General features: G+C 37.7%; 1 protein-coding gene across 1 annotated transcript in view; it reads right to left on the bottom strand.

Annotated features, from left to right (window-relative positions):
* The window catches only part of LOC5570162 (neuronal PAS domain-containing protein 4), a 201,156-nt gene that overhangs the window by 11,281 nt on the left and 166,838 nt on the right, over positions 1–23,037 (bottom strand). The window contains exons 6-7 of the mRNA XM_021850707.1: positions 11,984–12,211; positions 11,663–11,847 (exon numbers count right to left, since the gene is read on the bottom strand). Of these exons, the coding sequence (XP_021706399.1) occupies positions 11,663–11,847; positions 11,984–12,211 (413 nt within the window). The remainder of the gene's footprint in view (positions 1–11,662; positions 11,848–11,983; positions 12,212–23,037) is intronic.

The raw sequence follows: 23,037 nt of genomic DNA, 5'->3' as shown, positions 1-23,037 counted from the left end.
AATAAGTGTTCCAAGTGTTGTACAGGACCTTATAAGTTGTGTGGAGAGAAAAGTTCGTGCAGTAGAATATCAAATTAAAATTGCATAAAACAAAGATAGGGAAATATTTATAACATGTTTTATTTTACTTCCTGAAAGTTTTAAGATGATAAGTTGAACGTGCGAACTGTGCCAAATATTTGTGTGAGTCGCAATTTGATTCCGTACACCCTACAAAATTTACACAAAATTTGAAAAATATTTTCGGAAAAATACCCGAGGAGGAAAGAATAACTTGCAATAACTTATGCATACCATATTTTGGTATCATACCACAATTAGGTATTGTGGAGTTATCAATACCTAATTTTGGTATTCAAATGGTATTTGAAAAAAAAAAATGTTTAACACAATTAAAAATACTTCATTTTGGTATTCGATAGCTATTGACGACTGCTGGAGGTGTTGAACTACTATTGAAAAATTTCACTTTTATATGAAAATCCATCAAGTATTATTTAAGTATTACAATACCTGATCTAATTATCAGCTTGGTATTTGTAGAATATGCAGAAGGTATTATTTGAGGTATTTTACCTGTTATGCAGGGCTCTTTCATACCTCATTCAGGTTTTTCTTCTGCTCGGGTACCTACAAAGTAGGAATAACTCATTGCCTTTCAAACGCGCATTATAGAGTTTCAATTGAAGGTATAATCACAGAGATATGGACAAAATACTGGTTTATGTATTTTTGGGATAAACCCAAACTTTTGCACGAGAGTGTATAAGATATTTGTTTCGTTCATTCTAGGGTTAAACACCATGAACATTGTTCTTTTCTGTGCCACCCTATTATCCTTTGTGCCCTTGGGGCAAGGTGCGCGAATTTAGTGGGCATACATAATTCCAAGGACCCACCCACACCCTCATTCCGGTACATATATGCAAACCGATTTGCCGCTTGCGTTCACCACATGAAGATGTTTGCCGAACGGCCAAAGTGTTGTTTTGCATTAAAATTCAATAAACTATCCGGCGCGGGGCAATGGAAATTAAGACTGCAAGTTGGGCGCGAACACACCTGGATCTGCAATCGATCGATCGAACTGGTCATACATGTGAGTGCCTATGTGGGATATCATCAGATATCGATACGGTGCAAATGTTGGCCCTCCGGGCTTAAATGGTGTGGTGGCTTGAAGATTTTTTTTGAGGGAGGATTTCAATATCGGATATCGCGCAACCAGCGATCGTCGCTCGCGATCTGAATCGAATGAAGGTCTGTACGGGTTGGATTGCAGATGAACTGATTGTGCGGCATGAAAATCAATATGTTGAACGGATGCATTATGCTCTGAGCGGTGGAATAGTATGGAATTTTGTGGAATGTAGATACAATGTCAGCTATGGCTGAATATTATTCAAATTATACTTTATCGAAACAAAGTAGGTAATATGCCATGTATTATTAAATTTAGTTTCTTTTGTTGGCAACACTTGGACAGAGATTTTTATAAATTATCTCTTTCCTTCTTCTTCTTGGTATTTTGTCATCACTGGGACAGAGCCTGCTTCTCAGCTCAGTGTTCTTATGAGCAATTCCACAGTTATTACCTGAGAGCTTTCTTTGCCAAAGTTGTCATTTTCGCATTTGTATATCATGTGGAAGGTACGATGGTACATTATGCCCAGGGAAGTCAAGGAAATTTCCATTACGAAAAGATCCTAGGCCGACTGGGAATCGAATCTAGACACCTTTAGCATGGCTTTGCTTTGTAGCCGCGGACTCTAACCACTCGGCCAAGGAAGGCCCTTATTATGTAAAAGCCCTTAAAAGCACATTAATACTTAAACTGTTGCTCTGTGGTTTCCCGATTAGGTGGAATTATCTACCATGTTGCCCTTGTATAAGCCAAAAAAATCAATTTCGCAAAGAGTTTGAAGACTCAAATTCACTAATGCCGACCACAATACCAGTGATAATCGCCAAACCAAACCAGCACCATCAGCAGATTAACGAATCTACCCATATTTCTAGGCCCACCACCACCAGTCGTCTAATAAGGAGGTCACTGCATAGGTTAATCAGTGTGCTTCTCGACGTGACAACGGCCGTATTTTGCCAACATTTTATGTTCGGACCTCGGAGACAGACAACCCAGACGACAGCAAGAAAACAGCAACCCTTTTCCCCGTGGCCAGTTTCCTCCATCTTTAGAGGAGGGAAAACATACGTTTTCTGCTGGAATTTACCCTTCTCGCGATGTGCGGAGGTGCTTTTCTTGCCCAATGGACACGCAGCCTCTCAGACACAATGCTTCATAATATTTATATTGCCCGGACGGCAAGGAGGACTAACATTATGAGCATAGGAAAGACATCAGGTATGTAAGCCTCATGGCAGCAGTCACACACCAAATGGTTGCCCGACTAGATGGAAGAAACTAGTTTACAACAGAAAGGATTTTTCTTATATGATTTTTTTATTTCAGCAGTTGTTATACAACACATTTGTAAGATAATAAAAATTCTAACATAATTTCCATTGAAAAAATATAACAAAATTTTATTATGCTATAACATCATTGTTTCAATAATGCTTTAAACTAATAAAATTATTATAAATAAAGTTATCGCTAAGAACTTTACTTTGCTAGGTAGCCGTGCACTTTATCACAAGGTCCCTGTTACTTATAACTGCTGTTGAAAGAAATGTGTAATAATCTTGTTATGTTATTCTGGTCGGCTCAGCTGCTGCCGTTCATTCCGAAGAATGGACGATCATTGCTAACGGGGTAACCTGCCTCTCTATGACTCCCATACCTTTCATGATGCCAAATCGCGAATCGATCGCAAATTTTGTGTTGTTTATGGTACGATTGCTTCAGCAGGAATTGAGGACATGGATAGCGGAATAATTGGCCGGAAAGAGGAACGCACAAGTAGGAGTGCTGGTTCGGTAAAATATCGAACAGCGAGTGGCAATGCTGGTGCTAATTGAATTGTTTCATATGAGAAGATAATTCCAACGTACACTCATTAACATTTATGAGACCGAAGGCAGTTACACCTACCTGGTTTGGTATGCAAGAGATTGTACATAAGCATCATAGATGAAATGATTTACTGGAGGGTCAACGACCCTATTAGATTGTAGATACACTCTCTTATGAGACTTATAAAGACGATTGAGCTTCCAGCAATCGTATGCATGTAAAACAGATCGTACATGGACACTAGACTGATGCAAATCTTGAAGTTTTTGCTCCCCTATGCTTAAACGGTGTCAATTATGATGAAACTCATTCTCCCAAAATTTAAAGCGTTTTGGAAGAAATTTGGTTGTGCACAAGCCATTTGAAGTTTATATGGAAATTACTATGGAAAAGGCAAACTTTTCGTTTTCAGTCCTCTAACTGCTAGTCATAATAATCTATGGAAAAGTGAACATACTCTTCTCATGTGAAATTGTCCCAGCTACAACTTTTCCGGAAGCAACATTTTGATGGGACGTAAGGAGAAATTGTTATTATTGATAACAAAGTCTAAATCATGCTGAGATGATCATTCCATTACTTTCAGAGCAAAACTGCCTTTTTGCTGTAGAACATAGTAGCCTGGATTACATTGATCTATTCTTGCGCCAGCAGGGTTGGGAAAAATCTTGAAATTCACTCTACAGTAGCCAAGCAAAGCCAATCACAGTCAGCGAAGCCAGTGAAACTCACGCCCATCGCTGCTGTAAGCAAAAAGCCTTGAAAATAGCAAAACACCCGTTGCTAAGGGCAACCCAGAATTACTGTAGAAAAATGTTCTATTTCCCGCTGCATTTCCCGCATTTAGAGCCTTCAATGACACTCATGATTTAGAAAATTCGTGCACCTAACATAGGCTACTTGATGAGATTCACGTTTTTGAACTACTGTACTGTACTGTGCGAAAATTCAAGCCTACTACTATTACCATTCCCAGTACTGCGCGCCAGGAGCTCTACTGTTGCCTGCCGAACAGTTGGTGAAGCATGTAAAATGCAAGCCCACTTTATGATGATGAATAACAATTTATCCAAATATCCAATCAAAATGTGGCCTTCGGCAAAGTTGTAGCTAAAAGGATTTCATATAAGAAGAGTTTGTTCACTTTTCCATAAAAAAATATGGAAGCAGCCTGCTATCTGCTGAACACAAAATGTTCGCGTTTTCCATATTAATCTCCATGTAAACTTCAAATAGCTTGTACACAGTCAAATTTATTTCAAATTATTTCAAACTTTGGGAGAATGCTATTGACCATAAGAGAAATCGCTTAAGCATAGGGGAGCCAAAATTTCAAAATTTGCGTCACTCTAATGGACACTCGTTTGGCGGCATCCACAAATTACGTAACGCTCTAGGGGGAGGGGGGGAGTATGCTGAAGCGTTACGGCTCATACAAAAATATTAAATCAAAATTTCCAATTTTAGCGTTACGTAATAAATGGACGCTGCCTTTCATAGTTACAGACATTCATCATTAGTAGCCACCTACGTAATTTAAGTCCTATTCTATTCCAAGGGATACCGAAAAGGTTATCAACGACATGTAAAAACTTAGCAGGGATACCTAGAGTGTTGACAAGAGTTTTTAAAGGTTTCTCAGGAGTTGCTACATGCTCTTTCGGATACTATGGACTTTTTGGGAGTATCCATGAATTTAACGAAGGAAGCTTATGGGTTTCAAGGTGTTTCGAGACGGTCTCAAGCAGATTATCGAAATGACCAGAATTTTAAGGCATTTCCAAGGGCTCTTTAGGGTTTTTAGATGGATACCTCAGATGGATGTTCTCAGCAACATTTCAAATGGATTCTCAGACATTCCTAGGAGTAACCAAGGAGTTCTCAACGTATCGTAAACCCCTAGAAAACCCTCTACCAGCTTCAGCAGCTGGTAGGCCCCTATAACAGCCTCTAACTGAATGAGCGTAAACATAATAAATCGTTTGTTTTCAAGCAGTTTTTCGAAGAGGTGGGATTTATCCTCAATCAATAGGGATGATGGAAACCATAGTCTGACGCCATTTTGGAATCCAAGATGGCAATCTCCGGTTTGTGAAAATTACTGGAAACCCATGCTGTATGGGTATTTTTGGAACGGGAACGATCAGTAGATTATAGGAATCGATATTTGACGCCTTTAAATCCCAGATGACGACTTCCGGTTTGTAAAAATCACTTGAACTCACAAAATATGGGTATTTTTTGAACGGGATCAATGCGAAAAAGGCGAAAGTCAATATCTGACGCCACTTTGGGTTCCAAGATGGCGACTTCCGGCTTGTGAATATCACGTAAAACCGTTGCAATATGGGTATTTTTTGAACGGGACCGAATAGTAGATGCCGTAAATCGATGTCTGACGCCATTTTGGAATCCGAGATGGTAACTTCCGGTTTGAAAAAATCACTTGAAACCCATGAATTACCCATTGCACTATGGTCCAGGAATCAGTTTTACGCGGAAAGATGCATTTTGAGCTTTAGAATGAAACATTAGACAAAAACGGTCTTCTACAAAGTTGTTTGTATTAGTAAGGTCCTTTGTTTGGTGTTATTGAAAATTAGGGTGGACCACATTTTCATAGAAATTGTGTAACTAACTTTCTTATTTGTAGAAATTATATTATACATGCTTCAGCAAGGTTGTAGACCATTTAATTTTAAGCAACTTTGCCAAAAAAGTTTTTTTATACCTCTTAAATTGACCGATTTAGAGCTATTTTACTACGGTGACATAGGGTGGTCCGAACAAAATTGGTTTTCTGGCTCTAGAGTTTTCAATTCAAATTTCTCATCAAAGTAGTCTATGAAACACTTTTAGAGCTTTGAAAAATGCGTAGTTTGGTGAGTGAAGAAACTCGTAATCTCTTTCCGTTTGGGAGTTATTATTGTTTTTCTCTCAAAAACATGCCTACTTTGATTGATAATATATCTGATTGGGGCAAACATAAAAAATATCTTTTGACGGCATTCCAAAGACAAAATAAAATTGTAAATTATATCAAAAAATTACAAATGTGTTATTTTTGTAACTCTAATAAAATGCCCTTAAAAACAAATGATTTTAAGCAGAAAAACTTTAATAACTTTTGAACTAAAAAAGATATCATCAATATTTTTGCATGAAAATTTAAAAAATAGTATAATTTCTACAAATAAGAAAGTTAGTTACACAATTTCTATGAAAATGTGGTCCACCCTAATTTTCAATAACACCAAACAAAGGACCTTACTAATACAAACAACTTTGTAGAAGACCGTTTTTGTCTAATGTTTCATTCTAAAGCTCAAAATTCATCTTTCCGCGTAAAACTGATTCCTGGACCACTGTGCATTGGTACGGGATCGATAATCCATTTTTCATGTGTGATTTTCACATACCGCTTGTCACCATCTTGGATTTCAAAATAGCGACTTTTGCCTTCCACTCATCGATCATCGAGAATTTGAACGAGTCTAAAAATAAACATCCTACTTGGGTTTCGAATGATTTTCGCAAACCGGATGTCGCCCTCAAGGTTTTCAGTCTTCAACTTTCGGCATTTGTCTTTGTCCTGTTCGAAAAATACCCATATAACGTTTAATTTATGTGATTTTCACAAAAGTCACCATATTGTATTCCAAAATGGCGTCAGACATCGATTTCCGTTATCCACTCATCGGTCCCGTTCCAAAAATACCTATATTTCATGGGTTTCGAGTGATTTGCACAAACCGAAAGTCACCATCATGGATTCCAAAATGGCATCAGACATTGATTTCCAGTATCTCCTCATCCATCCTGCTCCAAAAATACTCATATTACATTGGTTCGCGTGGGTCGTCATCAGGTAGGAGCATAAGTTCGAATTTGGAGCGTGAAAAGAGAGAGCGTAAAAAAGTGAAAGAGTTAAAATGAGGGTTGGCTTTTCATAGAAAAGCTAGAAATACGTCGCAATTGTAGCAAATATGCTCAAAATCGTGAAAATTTTTCAGTAGCGTGTTAAAACGTGTTTTTATCGGTATAGTGTCTTTGGATGAAAATTAAAAAAAAATATGGCACATCGCGTAATCAGAGCATTTAGTTCGAAAGCTCGCCACTGGAGGCGCTGCAAATTTAAACTTTTTTTTTATATTTGGTGTCTTTGACAAAGTTGTGAATTAATGAAATTGAAACAAGTTGGCTGAACCCATCAACTTGGTATCTGGTAACCCTAGATCAACATATCTTTTCATTTGAACATCTCCAAAAGTTGAAGTTTGTGATAGTTACAATCAGGGCCGTACATTTTTATTTCATTGAAAGCATTTTCAGTCCCCAACTGACTGACTCAAGCTTGCCTTTCAGTTGAAACTCTACTGTTTCGTTTCAATCCGACGAACCTTTCCTTTCATCGCAGCAAGCGTAGTCTCTCATCTCTTTCGTGCTGCTTATGCGTCGCGCGTCATAAATCGGAGCCTCACCGCAGCGAGCTGGTCTTTCAATCGGTAGTCTCTAACTTTAGGAGCTGATTAATTCAAATGAACGACGTGGTGGCCCGTATAGTATCTCTATCTTAATTAATTACTCAACAAGTTACATAATTACACTGCAAAAAATAGGTAGAATGCAATTTAAAACATTTTGATAGATTTCAATGAAATTAAATGAAATGAATTTCTTATTCTTTCATTTCACCTTTCTTGTTCGTTGCTTTCAATTCGGATAACAAAACGAATGAGTGTGGAACGAAAAACGAAGCGACGCAGTTGTTCGTCACCATCAAGGCGACACAACCAAGCCTTCGTGTTTCACAAAATGCTTTCGAAAATTCACAGCCCTGGTTACAATGTTCTACAAAATGATGTAAATAATCATAATATACAACTATGAAATTAATAGGGTTCAAACAGGAAAACTATTGTAAATTTTTAGTTAAATATGGATGTTTAAACACGGTTAGAAATCAGAATCCAAAATCAAGGTTATGACTCATGGTATCACGATTCCAATGTGTTTTCATCTTATGAAAATACACCATGATTTGGACTCATGATATCATGAGTCAGAATGCCGTAACACAACACACGCGTTAGGTCTTTTTTTTTGCTGATTGCTCGAAATCATGATTCAAATGCCAAAAATGCTGAGTCACGCATCCGTTTATGATCGACAAAATAGAAAAAAAAATAAAATAGCATACACTAAGATTTGAGCCAAGAACTCCGATTGATAGCCATGTACCCTACCACTCAACCACTTCGTAATCTTGAATTAAGAGTGATCGATACGAATGAGCTGAAGCAAAGTGCACCGCTTAGTGTTTCACACTGGATGTTACGCTTATGAAGAATCATGATTATGACTCCAGGAACCATGATTTGTGATCCTGATATTTTGCCCTAACCAATTTATGAATTTCATGATTTGGGGATCAAATTTTTATCCGTGAACAACATTATAAACAGTTAAATATTCTTATGGTTTACCTATATCCACGAGAAACCAAAAGAGAAATCGTGAATATCATGATAATGATAAAGAATGTCTGCTTTTCTAGACAATTAAGAACTCCATAATATTCAAGAAAGTGATGTTTTCCAATTACTTTTTCATTCCAAGCAACGTTATACATACCAAAACCACAAATTAATGTTTTTATGAGTATGAAGAATGAGTTTTGAGCTTAAATTTTCTTACTTGCTGAACTCGCAAAGCATGCTTGTTACATCAAATGAACAGCAATCCTGTTATTTCCTTTTTTCTATTCAGCGATTGCTGAAAAGCGATCACTCAATTAAAAACATCGACCGCGCAGTCTGAAATTTTTGAAGTATGTTTAAAAATCATGGAATAGCTCTACATGCTTTAGTGCACATGCATCACACAGCGCAATTATCCATCTTTATACAAACAATGTTTAATTATTCGAAAAAGATGACATTTGCAAAACTGCAACAAAGCTTCGTTGCTTAATATTTTGAGGAGGAAAATCAGTAAATTGGGTATAAACAAAAACAATTCTATAAATCTATAAAACGAGTTTATTTTTCCAAAACTGGGAAATTTTAGATTTATGCTTGGTACAGTTTTTCTTCATATGGTGACCATAACATGTTATGTCAATGTTTTAGAGCCCTTTAAAATTATATGAAGTATAAGAACCACTGTACCACTTGTATACCTTTCAAAGCACCATAGGATCTTCTGGGAGCTACTCATGAATATCAGCAAACCTCTCTCAGAACATTTTGGATTCCCTTGAAAAACCTTCGATAGCCCCTGGAACCATCTAATTATTCTTTTGAACCTCGGAATATCTTTAAAATCTACCTTAAATGGACCAACCCGTTTAAACAAATTTTGCATGAAAAGATGAGTGTCTGCTGTAACTTCTAGGATTCCAAGGGCTCTAATGCATAGTTTCCCAAACTGTGGGTCGCGACCCCCAGGGGGGTCGTAAGCTGGTATTTGGTGGATCGCGAAAATATCTTTTTTTGCATTTATATTCTACGTATTCGAATGTCTAAGGTATTTGCGGTTATCGGTTTCAAACTGTTCCCATTTGTTAATTTCAAATCATTCAAACACTTCGTTTTTAAATAAAACATTATTTTATGAAGAACAAGTATAAGAAATCTCTCCAAAAGCTTTCGTCACTATTAAATTTCCAACTTGGCAAAAAGTATCTAAATATTTCTGATAACTATTTTTGGAAGTTCTTCAAAGAGTTTTAGACTTATATTAAAAGTTTTTTTTATTTCTATAATTCAGAATGTTCGACTTTTAAGTTTTTTTTTTAATATTTTGCGTCAAAATTTAGCAAAACACCCCAGAACTTAGCTATTATGCAAATTTTGGAGATTATTTATATGAGCACATTTAATTATATATTTTTTGTTATTAAAATACAAGTCCAAAAAAAGTATTAGTGTGTAAGTTTCTTACAAGAGTTGTAGGCTTATTGGTAAAAAACTTCCTGTGCACTTCCATATTGTCATTATTTACTTTGATGTGGAAGATCTTTCTCGGTCAAGTTTTACAAATATTACGTCAAAATATAATATTTACATCTCAACTAAAATAGAGCTATTATTTTTTTCAAGTTTTCTAGAACAATCTTACAGATTTCAGTAAGTTGATCGAAAGTGTTTATCAGTTGATGACTCTCCACGGTATTAACTCGAAATTGTCAAAAATGTCGAATGTTACAAATATGCAATTATAGGCAGTGGACTGCCCTTCAACGCCTGCATGTTCCATGTTCTATGTAAACCTTATGGACCGCGGGACAAATATGCGCAGAACGGCAGTTTAGTTACTATAGTAAATGCTGCCAAGTGAACCATGTTTCTATGTGTCTGTCCCCAACTCATCAAAGTGTTCCCGCATCTCGTTTTACACCCATGGCACCAAACTCCCCATCTACCCGAATCAAACTGTGGGAAATGGCTTCCCATTAAATTCGCACTAAAACCCCCAATCTAATCTGTATCAGCAGCTCAAGTCGAAGTGACCTAAAAGCACTCTCCGACCAAAGAGTTCCATTTTTCGGACCTCGAAAATCATGTTCCAGCGACAGCTCCTCTAATCTTAATGCGACGATCCCTTCATCTCGTATGTGACCATCTATGATGGGACCCACAGCAGCCGCATGACAAGCGTCACAAGCACCCCAAATGGGTTTTGATTTTTGCTCCCACAATTCGTACGCACTCACAAAGGGGGAAGTGGGGTCAAATGCATAAGTTAAGAATAATATGGGTAAATGAAGATTGGTTGATGATGTGATGCGTAAAATTTTCAGTACATAAATCTAGTTTATTTCTTCAGACAACCAGAATGTACGTATCACGAAATTTTATGACAAAAAAGTAGATTTGACAGCTACTTATTTTTGGGATAAAACGCATCACAATACAAGACAACAACAAAGAGGCAATATGCACCATATGAACTTTTTACAATGTTTAATCAATCTCAAATTTTTCACTCAACAGTTGTTTATCTCATAGAAATCGAAAAGGTGCATTCCCCGACAGTGCATATTACCCCAGGCTCCCCTATACAACTAGGGTCGTTTTTGACGATTGTCACCATCGTCATTTGGTCGGGTAGTCCATCATCACACGCTCTGTCAGCTTTACTGTCGTTGCGAATAATACTTTAATAGCTCCCAACCGACCGAACGTAAGGGTATGCGATATTCAATCTTTTCATGCTGGTGATCTTCTATTTTTAGGCAACAATGGCGCTTGTCACGTCATAATACAGACTAATGATGACAAGGGGGGGGGGATTCATGTTGCATTTAAAACTGGTTTCCGTAATACTTTGTGCGGTACGCTTCAAACGCTGTTTGACGGAAGTTTCCGTCATATCGCACACCCTTAACCGATAGGTACCCAGCGCGCGGGAGCGCGAGATTGACTGGTCATCTTTGTCTCAGCCCAGCTCGCTGCCTCGTTACCAGCGAGGCTTACGTAACCCCTGTGCTGTGGTTCGGATGCCTAGCGGGAGCTCCACTTCGGTTTGAACTTCTCATGAATAATTGATCTTTCATTCAAATTTCACGGACTTCTTGCTAAATTGGCAGTCGTTGGGACCCCCTTTGGGACCCAACTCTACAAACGGTCCCGTTACCTATTTTGAGACAGTGCTGCAAGCACGGGTAAGAGAAATACTCACTTCTTATCGATATGCACAATCTTCATGTCCATCGAATGGATCGTAGTGAAGACGTTGGTTGCCCCTTGGACGACGCACTCCCGGGTCTCCGGCATGGCGATTGGGGTACACGTTGCGATGAACACCGGTTCGTTCCGACTGCACAACGGGAGGTACGAGAGGTAGTGTCCCTGAACGAGGACGACCTGTTTGAGGGTTTGAAGACAAATTGCAGGGGAACATTAGTCACACTCTGGTAAACGGTGACGAGTTCCATGTTAAATCAGGCATTCATTCTGAATGGAATACGTCCGTTTTAAATTCCAAGGGTTGATACATTACTTTTTGATCGCCGAACCGCATCTGTCGCCGGGCATTCCGGCTGACGTTCATCCGACAAAGGAATATCCGCTGCTCCCCGTCCAGTTGGGAGGAGGCCGCGTGCCCATGGTGACTGTGATGGCTGGTTTGGTGCTGCGGGACTCCGCGACCCAGTTCCGACTGGATGGCACCGTGGTCTTGCTTGTCGATGATGTCGTACACCGAGTCACCGTGTATGAGAAGATCCTCCTGGAAAAGAGAAGATTTGGAAGATGTAGTTTTTCTGTATATAAGAAGTATGAATATTCAAATTGTTTAAGGTGATTCCTCTAGCAATTTCTTCAGCGATTCTTTTGAAATGTTACTGAAATATCGACTGTCGTTTAAAAATACATTGAGAAATTCAATGAATATTATGCACATTTTTTCAGGAATCTATTTCTTTTTTCAGCAATTGTTGGCTTGTTCAGTAGTTTCTACCGAAATTTTACCAGCAAGAATGACAGTCAATGGCAAACACTACTCACATTGTGTTCCTTAGGGGTTGTTCCAGATAAAATGTGAAAAAAAAAATGTTTGTGAGACTGTTCTTGAAATAGATTTTTTAATAAATATTTGAGGCTCATTCTTCACTTTTCTTGAAGTAGATTCAGCAATAATTTTTTGAAAGATTTCCACAGCATTACTGGGAGAAGGTATATCAAAAGAAAATAATACTTTAAAATTGTGAAGAAGTTTGTACAAGAAAATTAATTTAAATGTATTTTCACTTACATGAAGAGATATATCTCTTTTTATACTGACAAAAGTGGTTTTACCATAGATAATGTGAGACATTTTATCTATTGCTCGTTATGACCAGTACCATTCCAATCCCATGTCGTATTTACAGTTCAGTACAAACTCAAACCCATTCAGAAAGCAGCCCAGCGGTAAAAGCTGTCAAAAGAAATTACAGAAAATCCATCACATTAGATCAACGGCAAAGCCCTCCCCTTTTGGGGTGGTCCCAACAACTCATCGCCGCCGAGCAGGCTCATCAACTACCTGCTCACCTCTCACCTGCCTGGGCCAACAAAAGCTTCAAGCTTCAGCAATCACTCGCCCGTTCGTTTGCCATTTCGCTTTCCTCCCCCTTCAGTCAGTCGTCAGCGAAAAAAAAGTACATCAAAAGCCGCCAAGCAGTGCTCAACTCCACCTCGTTTTTTCATTTTTTTTTCGAAAGACGTAAAGACCAACTTCGGTTCTGCTCATTTTCTGCCTGGGTGACTTCGGCTGCCGCGCGAAAACCAACATTGAGCGCGCGCTTCGCTTTTTGCTGTTTGATATGCATTAATTAACCTTCCCTCTCTCTCGTCGTCGTCGTCGTCGTCATCGTCATCATCGTCGCTATGGCTGTCATAAATATCACTCAGGTGGAAGAGAAGGTGGGACCCGTGTTGCGCACATGATGGAAGACACAAGCCCACAACGCTGATGGTGAGCATCATGTGCACTGCCCACGAAATCATAACTGTCCCATATGCATTTTCGAATCAATACTTGTTTCTCATAACATTTATGATTTAACGTTTTGAGGTTAACGTTTTCTTGCACCTAATTGACGTACGGGTATAAGTTTTTTGTAAATATGACCTATACTTCATGAACACATTTGAGATATTCTAAGTTTTGCTAAAGCCGCTCGACAACGGATCAGATGTTTACTCTCGTGAATGGTTAAATTTGTTCGTTCTACTTCGTCGTAAGCGCTTTTATTCGTCGTATCAAACTTAAAATGTTCCACTACGGCGAATATTTCAACCTACCTGCAACATAGATTCATTTTCCAAATGTATTTTTGTGAAATCTGCCATGATTCGTACACTTGTACACCAAAAATGCAATAAAACTACTGTAGTTCGTTAAATAACTTCAGTTCAATTATCCACTTTGCACTTTTTCACCGAAATCGCATGGACGAACACGATTCGAGAAAAATTCTTAACGATCGACCCTAGTCGCACCACTTTATGATACAAGTTTCTTCCCACCCCCCTGTGTGACTTACATCGCCGGGCACTTATTTTCGCTATGGAAAACCTTCGTACTTCTTCACTGAAGGGTATCATTCTAATCACACGCTGTAAAACTTCTATAATTCGCGTATTTTTATGAAATTTCCTCACTGACCGAGTAAACTTGAGAATGTAAACAAAGTTCAATCCGTCGAACTGAGAAAAAAGTTAGAGGTTGTTTCCGAGATACAACCGCCAAGTTGACGTTGGATAACATTAGCTTCTTCTATTTCCTGGCTTGAGACCGTCACGAACTTATGAAAGATTTCTACTTATAAAAATCCAATCAATTTTCATACTATTTGTTGCATGTCAATTCTGACCTGTTATGGACATTGTGTGTTATTATTTGGTTGGTTTGGTTACCACTTCAACACCGATAGAATCGGTCGATGGAAGAAGAAGCATGAGCGGTTACTCTTGCCCCTAAACAAAGATTCCGGTTGAACGTTAGGTCCACGCATGGTCCACTAAGATTGGTTGCTTTAGTGAGTTTCGAAGCCAGTTTGAGGTTGAGGTACCGTAAAATGGGGTAACTTTGATAGTTTTTTCGAAGAAAACTTGAATATTTATGCATGCTGTTTCAAAGAATCATAATTTATATTTTTAAAACAAGTACTGGCATCCTAGCTATCGGATCAGTTGATAGATTGTCAAAAGATTTATTCTGAATGGATACATAAATTTTCACATACTCGAAAGTCGGTTTTCTGTTTTGGGGTAACTTTGATAATGGAGTATGAATCGAACAAAATTGAATGAATTACGAACATTTGTAGGGCATTGCATAATTCTAGGCCATTATATGGAAATTTCTGACTTACATTACAGTCACCCCACAGTTATGGATAGCACACAGATATGGATCAGAGTTGGATTAATATGGGAATATCTCATCAAATAGAGTTGCAATTACGCAGAACACATTTTCTATATGTGAACCATAAATCTGTACAGCATCGCAATCAATTATAATATGCTTAAGCTTATTTTTGCCGTTCGTAGGAAATAAAATGTCAACCGTATTCCCAAAAGCGTTGATTCATAACTGTGGGGCATTGAAAATCATACCACAGTTATGAATCAAAGATAAGACGATTTCGAAATAAACGCCAAAACGTATGCTTTCACTAGCACACCATTCGTTTACCTCGCAGATAAATTGCTGTTATAGTGTTTTGATCCATAATATGAGTCGATTTGATCCATAATAGGGATCCTCCTCTTCCACTGATCCACATCTGTGGGGTGGACATCGTTTGAAATTTCTATCGAAATCGACACTTTTTCGTAAATAATCGGATATTTTGAGTTGTATTCTAAAAAACAACTATATTCTTCAGTGCCAGGGAGGTAATTTTGTTTTGTACTGCGTCACCATGTTTTTTAATCACATTTTGTTCTGAAAAATGACCCTTAGTTGATCCATAACTGTGGGGTGACTGTACAAAAATGGTCCCAGTTTGTGAAAATGCTTTTCGCTAAGAGATTTGAGACCGTACCGTAAAATCGGGTGTAATTGATCAGAAGGGTGAAATTGATCATCGTATCACACGATTTTGTTTATTCAAAATGGAGCATAAATATCAATGTAAGCTGCAGTAAATGAATGTTGTTTATCGTAACTATTGTCAAATTGTGTGTTGTGAAGTTTTTTGAGTTGAAGAATGTTTATTACTATGAAAATAATGTAAAATTTAAAAATCATGGACGGTGCAGTATTGACAAACACCTATAAACTTCTATTTCTAAGCAACAATTTGAACATGGTATAAACCTGAAAGTTTGTGAGGATGCTTGAGATATATCCCCAAACCAGATTTCATCACCAAAACTCGTAACAATTAGTTCAAATGGTTGAAATAATTGAATTTCTGTTAGATATCATTGAATTCCTTATTAGAAATTGCATACATTTAGGCATTTTTCGCGAAATTCTGTAAATTTAACTATTCGTTATTTATATAAATATTGCATTGTTAAGAATTTGACAAGCATATTCGGATTCAGGGAGCTCAATTTTATCATGTAGAGTTGTTTTGAAAACAAACAATAATGGCATTGACAAGAGATCAATTTCACCCCGAAAAGAGATCTCCTGATTTTCTATTTTAGAGATATTTGTTAACACTAAAATGACATTTGTTAGAAGATTTCGGTACATGAGCCGATGAGGCTTACCTTCGTACTTGTTTTCCTGCATTTAGTTGTTTGACATTGTTAACATTTTAGAAAACAGACTAGAAAAACCGTGAAAAATGATCAATTTCACCCGAAATTACGGTATTCAAGTTCTATGATAACTAGGCTGTCAAAGATAAGTGGCCAACTATTCAAAACTACATCAAATAGTGACCGCAGAACAGATTGTTTGTAAGCGTTTCGAAAATGCTAAAATTGTGTCAATTTTTAAAATCCGTATAAAAAGCTTCAAATGTTCTCGATTCAAATGAAAACAGCTCTTACATGAAGTGTCATACTAATATTCTTCAGTTTTGCATTCGTTTTGCTTAACCGATTAACAGAAATAATGATATTTCGTTTAGTATGTGGTGGGTTACGCACTATCAAAGTTACCCGCATTATCAAAGATACCCCGTTTTACGGTACTTCTCCATGAACCGCGAACTCTACACGGAGCCGGTTGTTTCCATTTGACAGCGGCAAAACAAACAACTCAGTGCCCAAAAAAATCTACCCAGCGTTAGCTTTCAAAGTCTCCGTGAAGGGTTAAAACAACTTAACGTTAGGTAAACTCGTAAGAACCCAAATTTGGCTTATTCCATTGAACTTCGACGATGGGTCGGTGCGTCTCTCTCTGTTTTTGACAACATTGCTGTTGCGAGAGAGGCAAAACAACCCAACCGTGGGTAAAAACTAAATGCAGTTTACCCAAATTTGAGTAAAAACAACTTATTTTTTGGGTAGTCTGATTTCCCCGTGTAAGTTCTCCTCTTTGCTCAAATCGATGTTAAAGTTGCGTGTACCGTAAAACGGGGTAACTTTGATAGTTTTTTCGAAGAAAACTTCAATATTTATGCATGCTGTTTCAAAGAATTACAATTTATATTTTTAAAACAAGTACTGACATCCTAGCTATCGATTGCACTTGATAGATTGCCAAAAGGTTTATTCTGAATGGATATATAATTTTTCATATAATCGAAAGTCGGTTTTCTGTTTTGGGGTAACTTTGATAATGGAGTATAAATCGAACAAGATTGAATTAATTACGCAACATTTATAGGGCGTTGCATACCTCTAGGCGTTTAACGCTATATGGAAATTTCTGACTTAGATTACAAAATTGGTCCCAGTTTGTAAAAATGGTTTTCGCTAAGAGATTTGAGACCGAATTCATGTTTTACTATAACTAGGCTATCATGGGTAAGTGACGAACTCATTATGACTTTATCAAATAGTGGTCGTAGAACAGATTGTTTGTAAGCGTTGTAAAAATGCTAAAATCTTGTAAATTTTTAATATTTGCATAAAAATCGTCAAATGCACTTGATTCCAATGAAAATAGCTTTGACATGAAGTGTCATACTAATATTCTTTAGTTTTGCATTCGTTTTTCTTAACTGATTGACAGAAACTTCGTTATTTTTTTTTTATATGTTGGGGGTCCCGCACTATCAAAGTTACCCGCATTATCAAAGTTACCCCGTTTTACGGTAGTCTGATTTCCCCGTGTAAGTTCTCTTCTTTGCTCAAATCGATGTTAAAGTTGCGTGTACCGTAATCCGGGGTAACATTGATCAGCGGGGTAAAATTGATCGCAATAACCCTCTTCGTAAAAAGCTCGAATCAACATTTGTTGATGAAATATTTTCAACGCATGAATGGCGATTCTCTTTCTTCTAATCATGAGCTAATAAACAATAAGGTTTTTACAAAAATAAAGTGTGTTCATGCGTAAATTTTTCAACTTTTGTAAACAATGATTTTCATGATTATGGATGACACCATAAAAGAATCATGCCTCACATAAGTTCTGTAAACGATATGAGCAAGAGAAATGCGGTTGTTACTAAAAATGACATCGCCGAAAACGACTCCGTTGTCAAAATTTTCATATATATGTTCAATAAAACATAATTCACAAATTATTATAAAGCGTGAAAAATTTCCTTAGGAAATTGCATACATTTAGGCGTATTCCACAATTCGAGGTGTTTTTAGTTTTCAAATAACTCAAAAAGTAAATGACTTATAAGAGTTTGACCTTCATATTCGGCTTCAGGGACCATGCTTTTAGTAAGTAATGATATTTTCAATATTACCGAACGATGTTTTCATGGTGTGATCAATGTTACCCCATATCAGCTAAATCAAAAACTCACTTAAAACATTTTTTTAAACATGCTTTAAACTTTCAGAAAACAAAATACAGTACATAAACACGAACAATGAGTGGCAGTACTTGTTTTAAAAATATAACATTTGCAACACATGCATTTTCAAATCAAATGTTTAAGAAATATTCAAAAAAATGATCAATGTTACCCCGGATTACGGTACATGTAAACTTCAAAACGTCAAAACCTTATAACAGCAAAAAAATGCTACTTTTCTATGAAAAATAAGACATACCACGATATTTCCCATTTTTTCAATAGTTTAGTCATGAAAATCAATAGTTTTCATTGTTGGAGTAGATTCGTAGAAAGATTTCCAATCGATTGGAGCAAGAATCTTAAAAATCTATCCGGGCGTTAGTAAGTTATTAACAGTCAAAATCTAACCACTTTTCGTGACGCGAGCGATTTTTCGTTTTTCGAAATTGTACCCCAGTATGTTGCCGTAAGACGTTATCCAACGTCAAAAAAGGTTGTACGCATCAATGTGTCGACGTAAAAATAAGGTTCCTTTGATTGTGTTATTTTCAATGCACTGTGAGCCATAATTGTACACAACAAATTTTTATTGCTGGTGTGTACACACCAAATTTTCGCTTCATGTTTCAGCAATTCGATTTACTGGAAGCATATCAGCAATGCGCTGTTTTGTTGATATACAGCATTACCTTCGCTGTTTAACTGGCATTCAGCATAATGATTTGCTGGATTGGATCCAGTAATTATTTTTTTTGCTGCTAACCAGCATTTGATTTGGCAATCAGCAATCAACATGCTATTTTGCCGTGAACCAGCAAAGTAAATTGCTGAACACTTATCAGCAATTCATTTTTTGCTGAACAACAGCAAACCACTCTGCCTGTCAAGCAGAAATGTCAAATCAAGGTCTCTCAGTGCCGCGTCAAGTCGACCGTGTTTTGCTCGTGGTGGAAAAAGTTTGAACGGAATAAAATGTATTAAAAATGGAATCCGATCTCCAAAATATTCTGGAAGAGCTGAAAAACAAAGAGGCTCTTGATTTGGATTTGGAGCACTACTATTTCAACATCAAATTTGATCCATCCTTGGCCAATTTTTATGCATTTTTTACGTCCATTGTTTTCAAGGCAACAAAGCCGTCGACCACGGTCAATGGTTTCTTGTTGCAACTCAAATAGACGTGACCATTTGAGTATTACAAGGGTTAAAATGAGTAACCAAAACACGCATCGATACATAAAATAAAAGAAAATATGTAAAAGTAATAATAAACTTTGTATTCAATGGAAGAAAAATACCTTCAATTACTGTAATTTCAGCAAACACACTCAAAGTGCTGAAAAAACCAGCAATATTTGTTATCATCAATTTGCTGATTAACCAGCAAATATAAATAGGTTTTACTGGTTGTTCAGCAAAAGAGCTGTCAAATCGGTTTACAATCCTATTACTGAATAACCAGCAAAATCAAATTTATTATACTGGTTATCCAGCAAAACAATTGTCATCTCATGTCAATTTGCTTTGCTGGATGTTTCAGTAAATTTTGTCTTGCTGGAAGAGTCGCTGATTAACCAGCACAAAAAATAAATCAGCAAAATTTTGCTGGTTTCCAGCAATAAAAATTTGGTGTGTACGGTCAAAAGGAATTGTGTTCATATGTTTTGGCTGAATTTTGATGACGAACAATGAATTTTTAAGGAAATTAGTATAATCCATCATGCTGCGGAATGGAGGAAGATACCCGTAGATCTATACAGTGAGTCACACTGAAAATCGTCCACCTTGAACATCACCAGAAAAGTAATTCGTGCTATTCATGTATAAGACCAAAATTCAAATTCAATGACTTGTTACGTTAGTTCGGCTAGGGTCTTGATAATTGTATGCAATTCAAGTCATTGAATATTAAAAGAATAAGTTAAGCTCCAAATTTGTAAAAATAATCAATAACAAGGTCACAGTGAAAATCGTTATGCATGATTTTTTGTGTAATATTATACAGTTTTCATTCATATACCGTAAAACGGGGTAACTTTGATAGTTTTTTCGAAGAAAACTTGAATATTTAAGTTTCAAAGAATTATAATTTATATGTTTAAAACAAGTACCGTAAAACGGGGTAACTTTGATAATGTGGGTAACTTTGATAGTGCGTAACCTACCGCATACTAAATGAAATATCATAATTTCTGTTAATCAGTTAAGCAAAACGAATGCAAAACTAAAGAATATTAGTATGACACTTCATGTAAGAGCGGTTTTCATTTAAATCGAGAACATTTTAGGCTTTTTATACGAATTTAAAAAAATTACACAATTTTAGCATTTTCAAAACGCTTACAAACAATCTGTTCTACGATCACTGTTTGATGTAGTTTTGAATAGTTGGCCACTTATCTTTGATAGCCTAGCTATCATAGAACTTGAATACGGTCTCAAATCTCTTAGCAAAAAGCATTTTCACAAACTGGGACCATTTTTGTAATCTAAGTCAGAAATTTCCATATAACGTTTAACGCCTAGAGGTATGCAATGCCCTACAAATGTTCGTTATTCATTCAATTTTGTTCGAATCATACTCCATTATCAAAGTTACCCCAAAACAGAAAACCAACTTTCGATTATATGAAAAATTATATATCCATTCAAAATGAATCTTTTGCCAATTTATCGACTGTAATCGATAGCTAGGATGCCAGTACTTGTTTTAAAAATATAAATTGTAAATCTTTGAAACAGCATGCAAAAATATTCAAGTTTTCTTCGAAAAAACTGTCAAAGTTACCCCGTTTTACGGTACTGGTATCCTTACTATCGATTGCAGTTGATAGATTGCCAAAAGATTTAATCTGAATGGATATATAATTTTTCATTAATCGAAAGTCGATTTTCTGTTTTGGGGTAACTTTGATAGTCAAACAAAATTAAATGAATTACGGAACATTTATAGGGCTTCGCATACCTCTAGGCGTTTAACGCTATAAGGAAATTTCTGGCTACGATTACAAAAATGGTCCCAGTTTGTAAAAATGGGTTTCGCTAAGAGATTTGAGATCGAATTCATGTTCTACTATAGCTAGGCTGTCAAGGATAAGTGACGAACTCATTATGACTTCATCAGATAGTGAGCGTAGAACAGATTGTTTGTAAGCGTTTCCAAAATGCTAAAATCTTATCAATTTTTAATATTTGCATATAAAACCTTAATTTTACTTGACTCCAACGAAAATAGCTTTGACATGTAGTGACATACTGATACTCTTTACTTTTGCATTCGTTTTGCTTAACTGATTAACAGAAACTTTATTATTTCGTTTAGTATGTAGTGGGTCTCGCACTATCAAACTTACCCGCATTATCAAAGTTATCCCGTTTTACGGTACTCTTTTCCAGGCTGAAATTCACCGACGACTCACTACTACGATCTCCAAGATTCTCCAAGAACTCGCCGAAACCTCCGCAGGAGTGGATGTCTTTTACCTCTTTTGCTCGCTGAACCGCTTCTTCCACTGTGTCCAAGCTGTCCACTTGACGATCGCTACCGTAGCCTCCGGGTACTGATCCGAAAACTGCTCGTCGTTCAAGTTCTTCACTAACTGGGCGAGCACATGGAGCCGAAATTTGCTCCGTCCATAACGTATACCGGCGGAGCATCTTCGCTGTTGCCCCGGAAAATGAATCGCTGCGCCTGCTTATCCTCTGTTCTGACGCAGATTTGGTGGTACATACTGAATGTCCCCACCAAAGGCGACCGGACGCTCTCGAAAATGGCAGATTACCCAAGGGAGGGGGACTAGCATATCCGGACCCTTGAGCAACTCCGAATTCAGGGAGACCCCATTCCGAATTCAGGGAGACCGACGCTGCAGCATCCCAGACCAGGCGTACCTTGCCTGGTTTCCGTGGATCAACCACAACATTTAGCGGCAGATACCACATAGATGCTTGTGGCGTCTCCGTTAACTCGGTGTCGGTTGCTTTGTGCGCGTATCCCTTCATCTGGTACTCTTCAATTTGCCGACTCAGGTTCTCCTTCAGCGCTGGACTGCGTTCCAATTTAGAGGTCGAGGGCTTTCATCCCTCTTTCGCGCATTGGGTAGCTGTCGGGATATCTTCTCTCGTCCTGGCGCCACAGCAATCCCGTTTGCCTATCCGCTTTGTCGCTTCTCAAGGATTTCTCGAGCTCGCTTCATCTCCGCCGGCTCTGGAACGGTAAACGACGAACACGCTGTTTCGTCCAGCACATACCGGAGCCGCATCAGATCATGGAGCTCCTGGTTGCTCATCGGTGTGACGGAATGCAGATTCAAATACGTCCAACCCGATGAGAATCGTTGACACACCAGACGGATAGTCCTTTTTCGGCGCCCCTGCAAGATGCTTGTATCGCTTCAGAAGCAGCAATTCAGGCACCGTTCGCGCGTTGAACAGCGGAAACTTGCGGAGCCAACATCATCATATCGACACTCCGAGACTCGTTCTCAAACCTGTTGATGTTTCCGGTCCACGTGACAATCAACGGCTCGGGTGTCCCTTCTGCATTCAGCCGTTTTGCGACCACATCATCCACTAAAGTCGCCGACTAACCTTCGTCAAGGAATGCAACGGTATCGTACTGAAGCTTGCCGACGTAGAGCGTAACCGGTCGTTTATCGACAGTGTGATGAATTCCGCC

This window comes from Aedes aegypti, chromosome 3 (assembly GCF_002204515.2).
Source record: "Aedes aegypti strain LVP_AGWG chromosome 3, AaegL5.0 Primary Assembly, whole genome shotgun sequence".
NCBI classification, from domain to species: domain Eukaryota; kingdom Metazoa; phylum Arthropoda; class Insecta; order Diptera; family Culicidae; genus Aedes; species Aedes aegypti.
The sequence above is the reverse complement of the archived record's forward strand: the minus strand, read 5'-3'. Positions and strand labels throughout refer to the sequence as shown.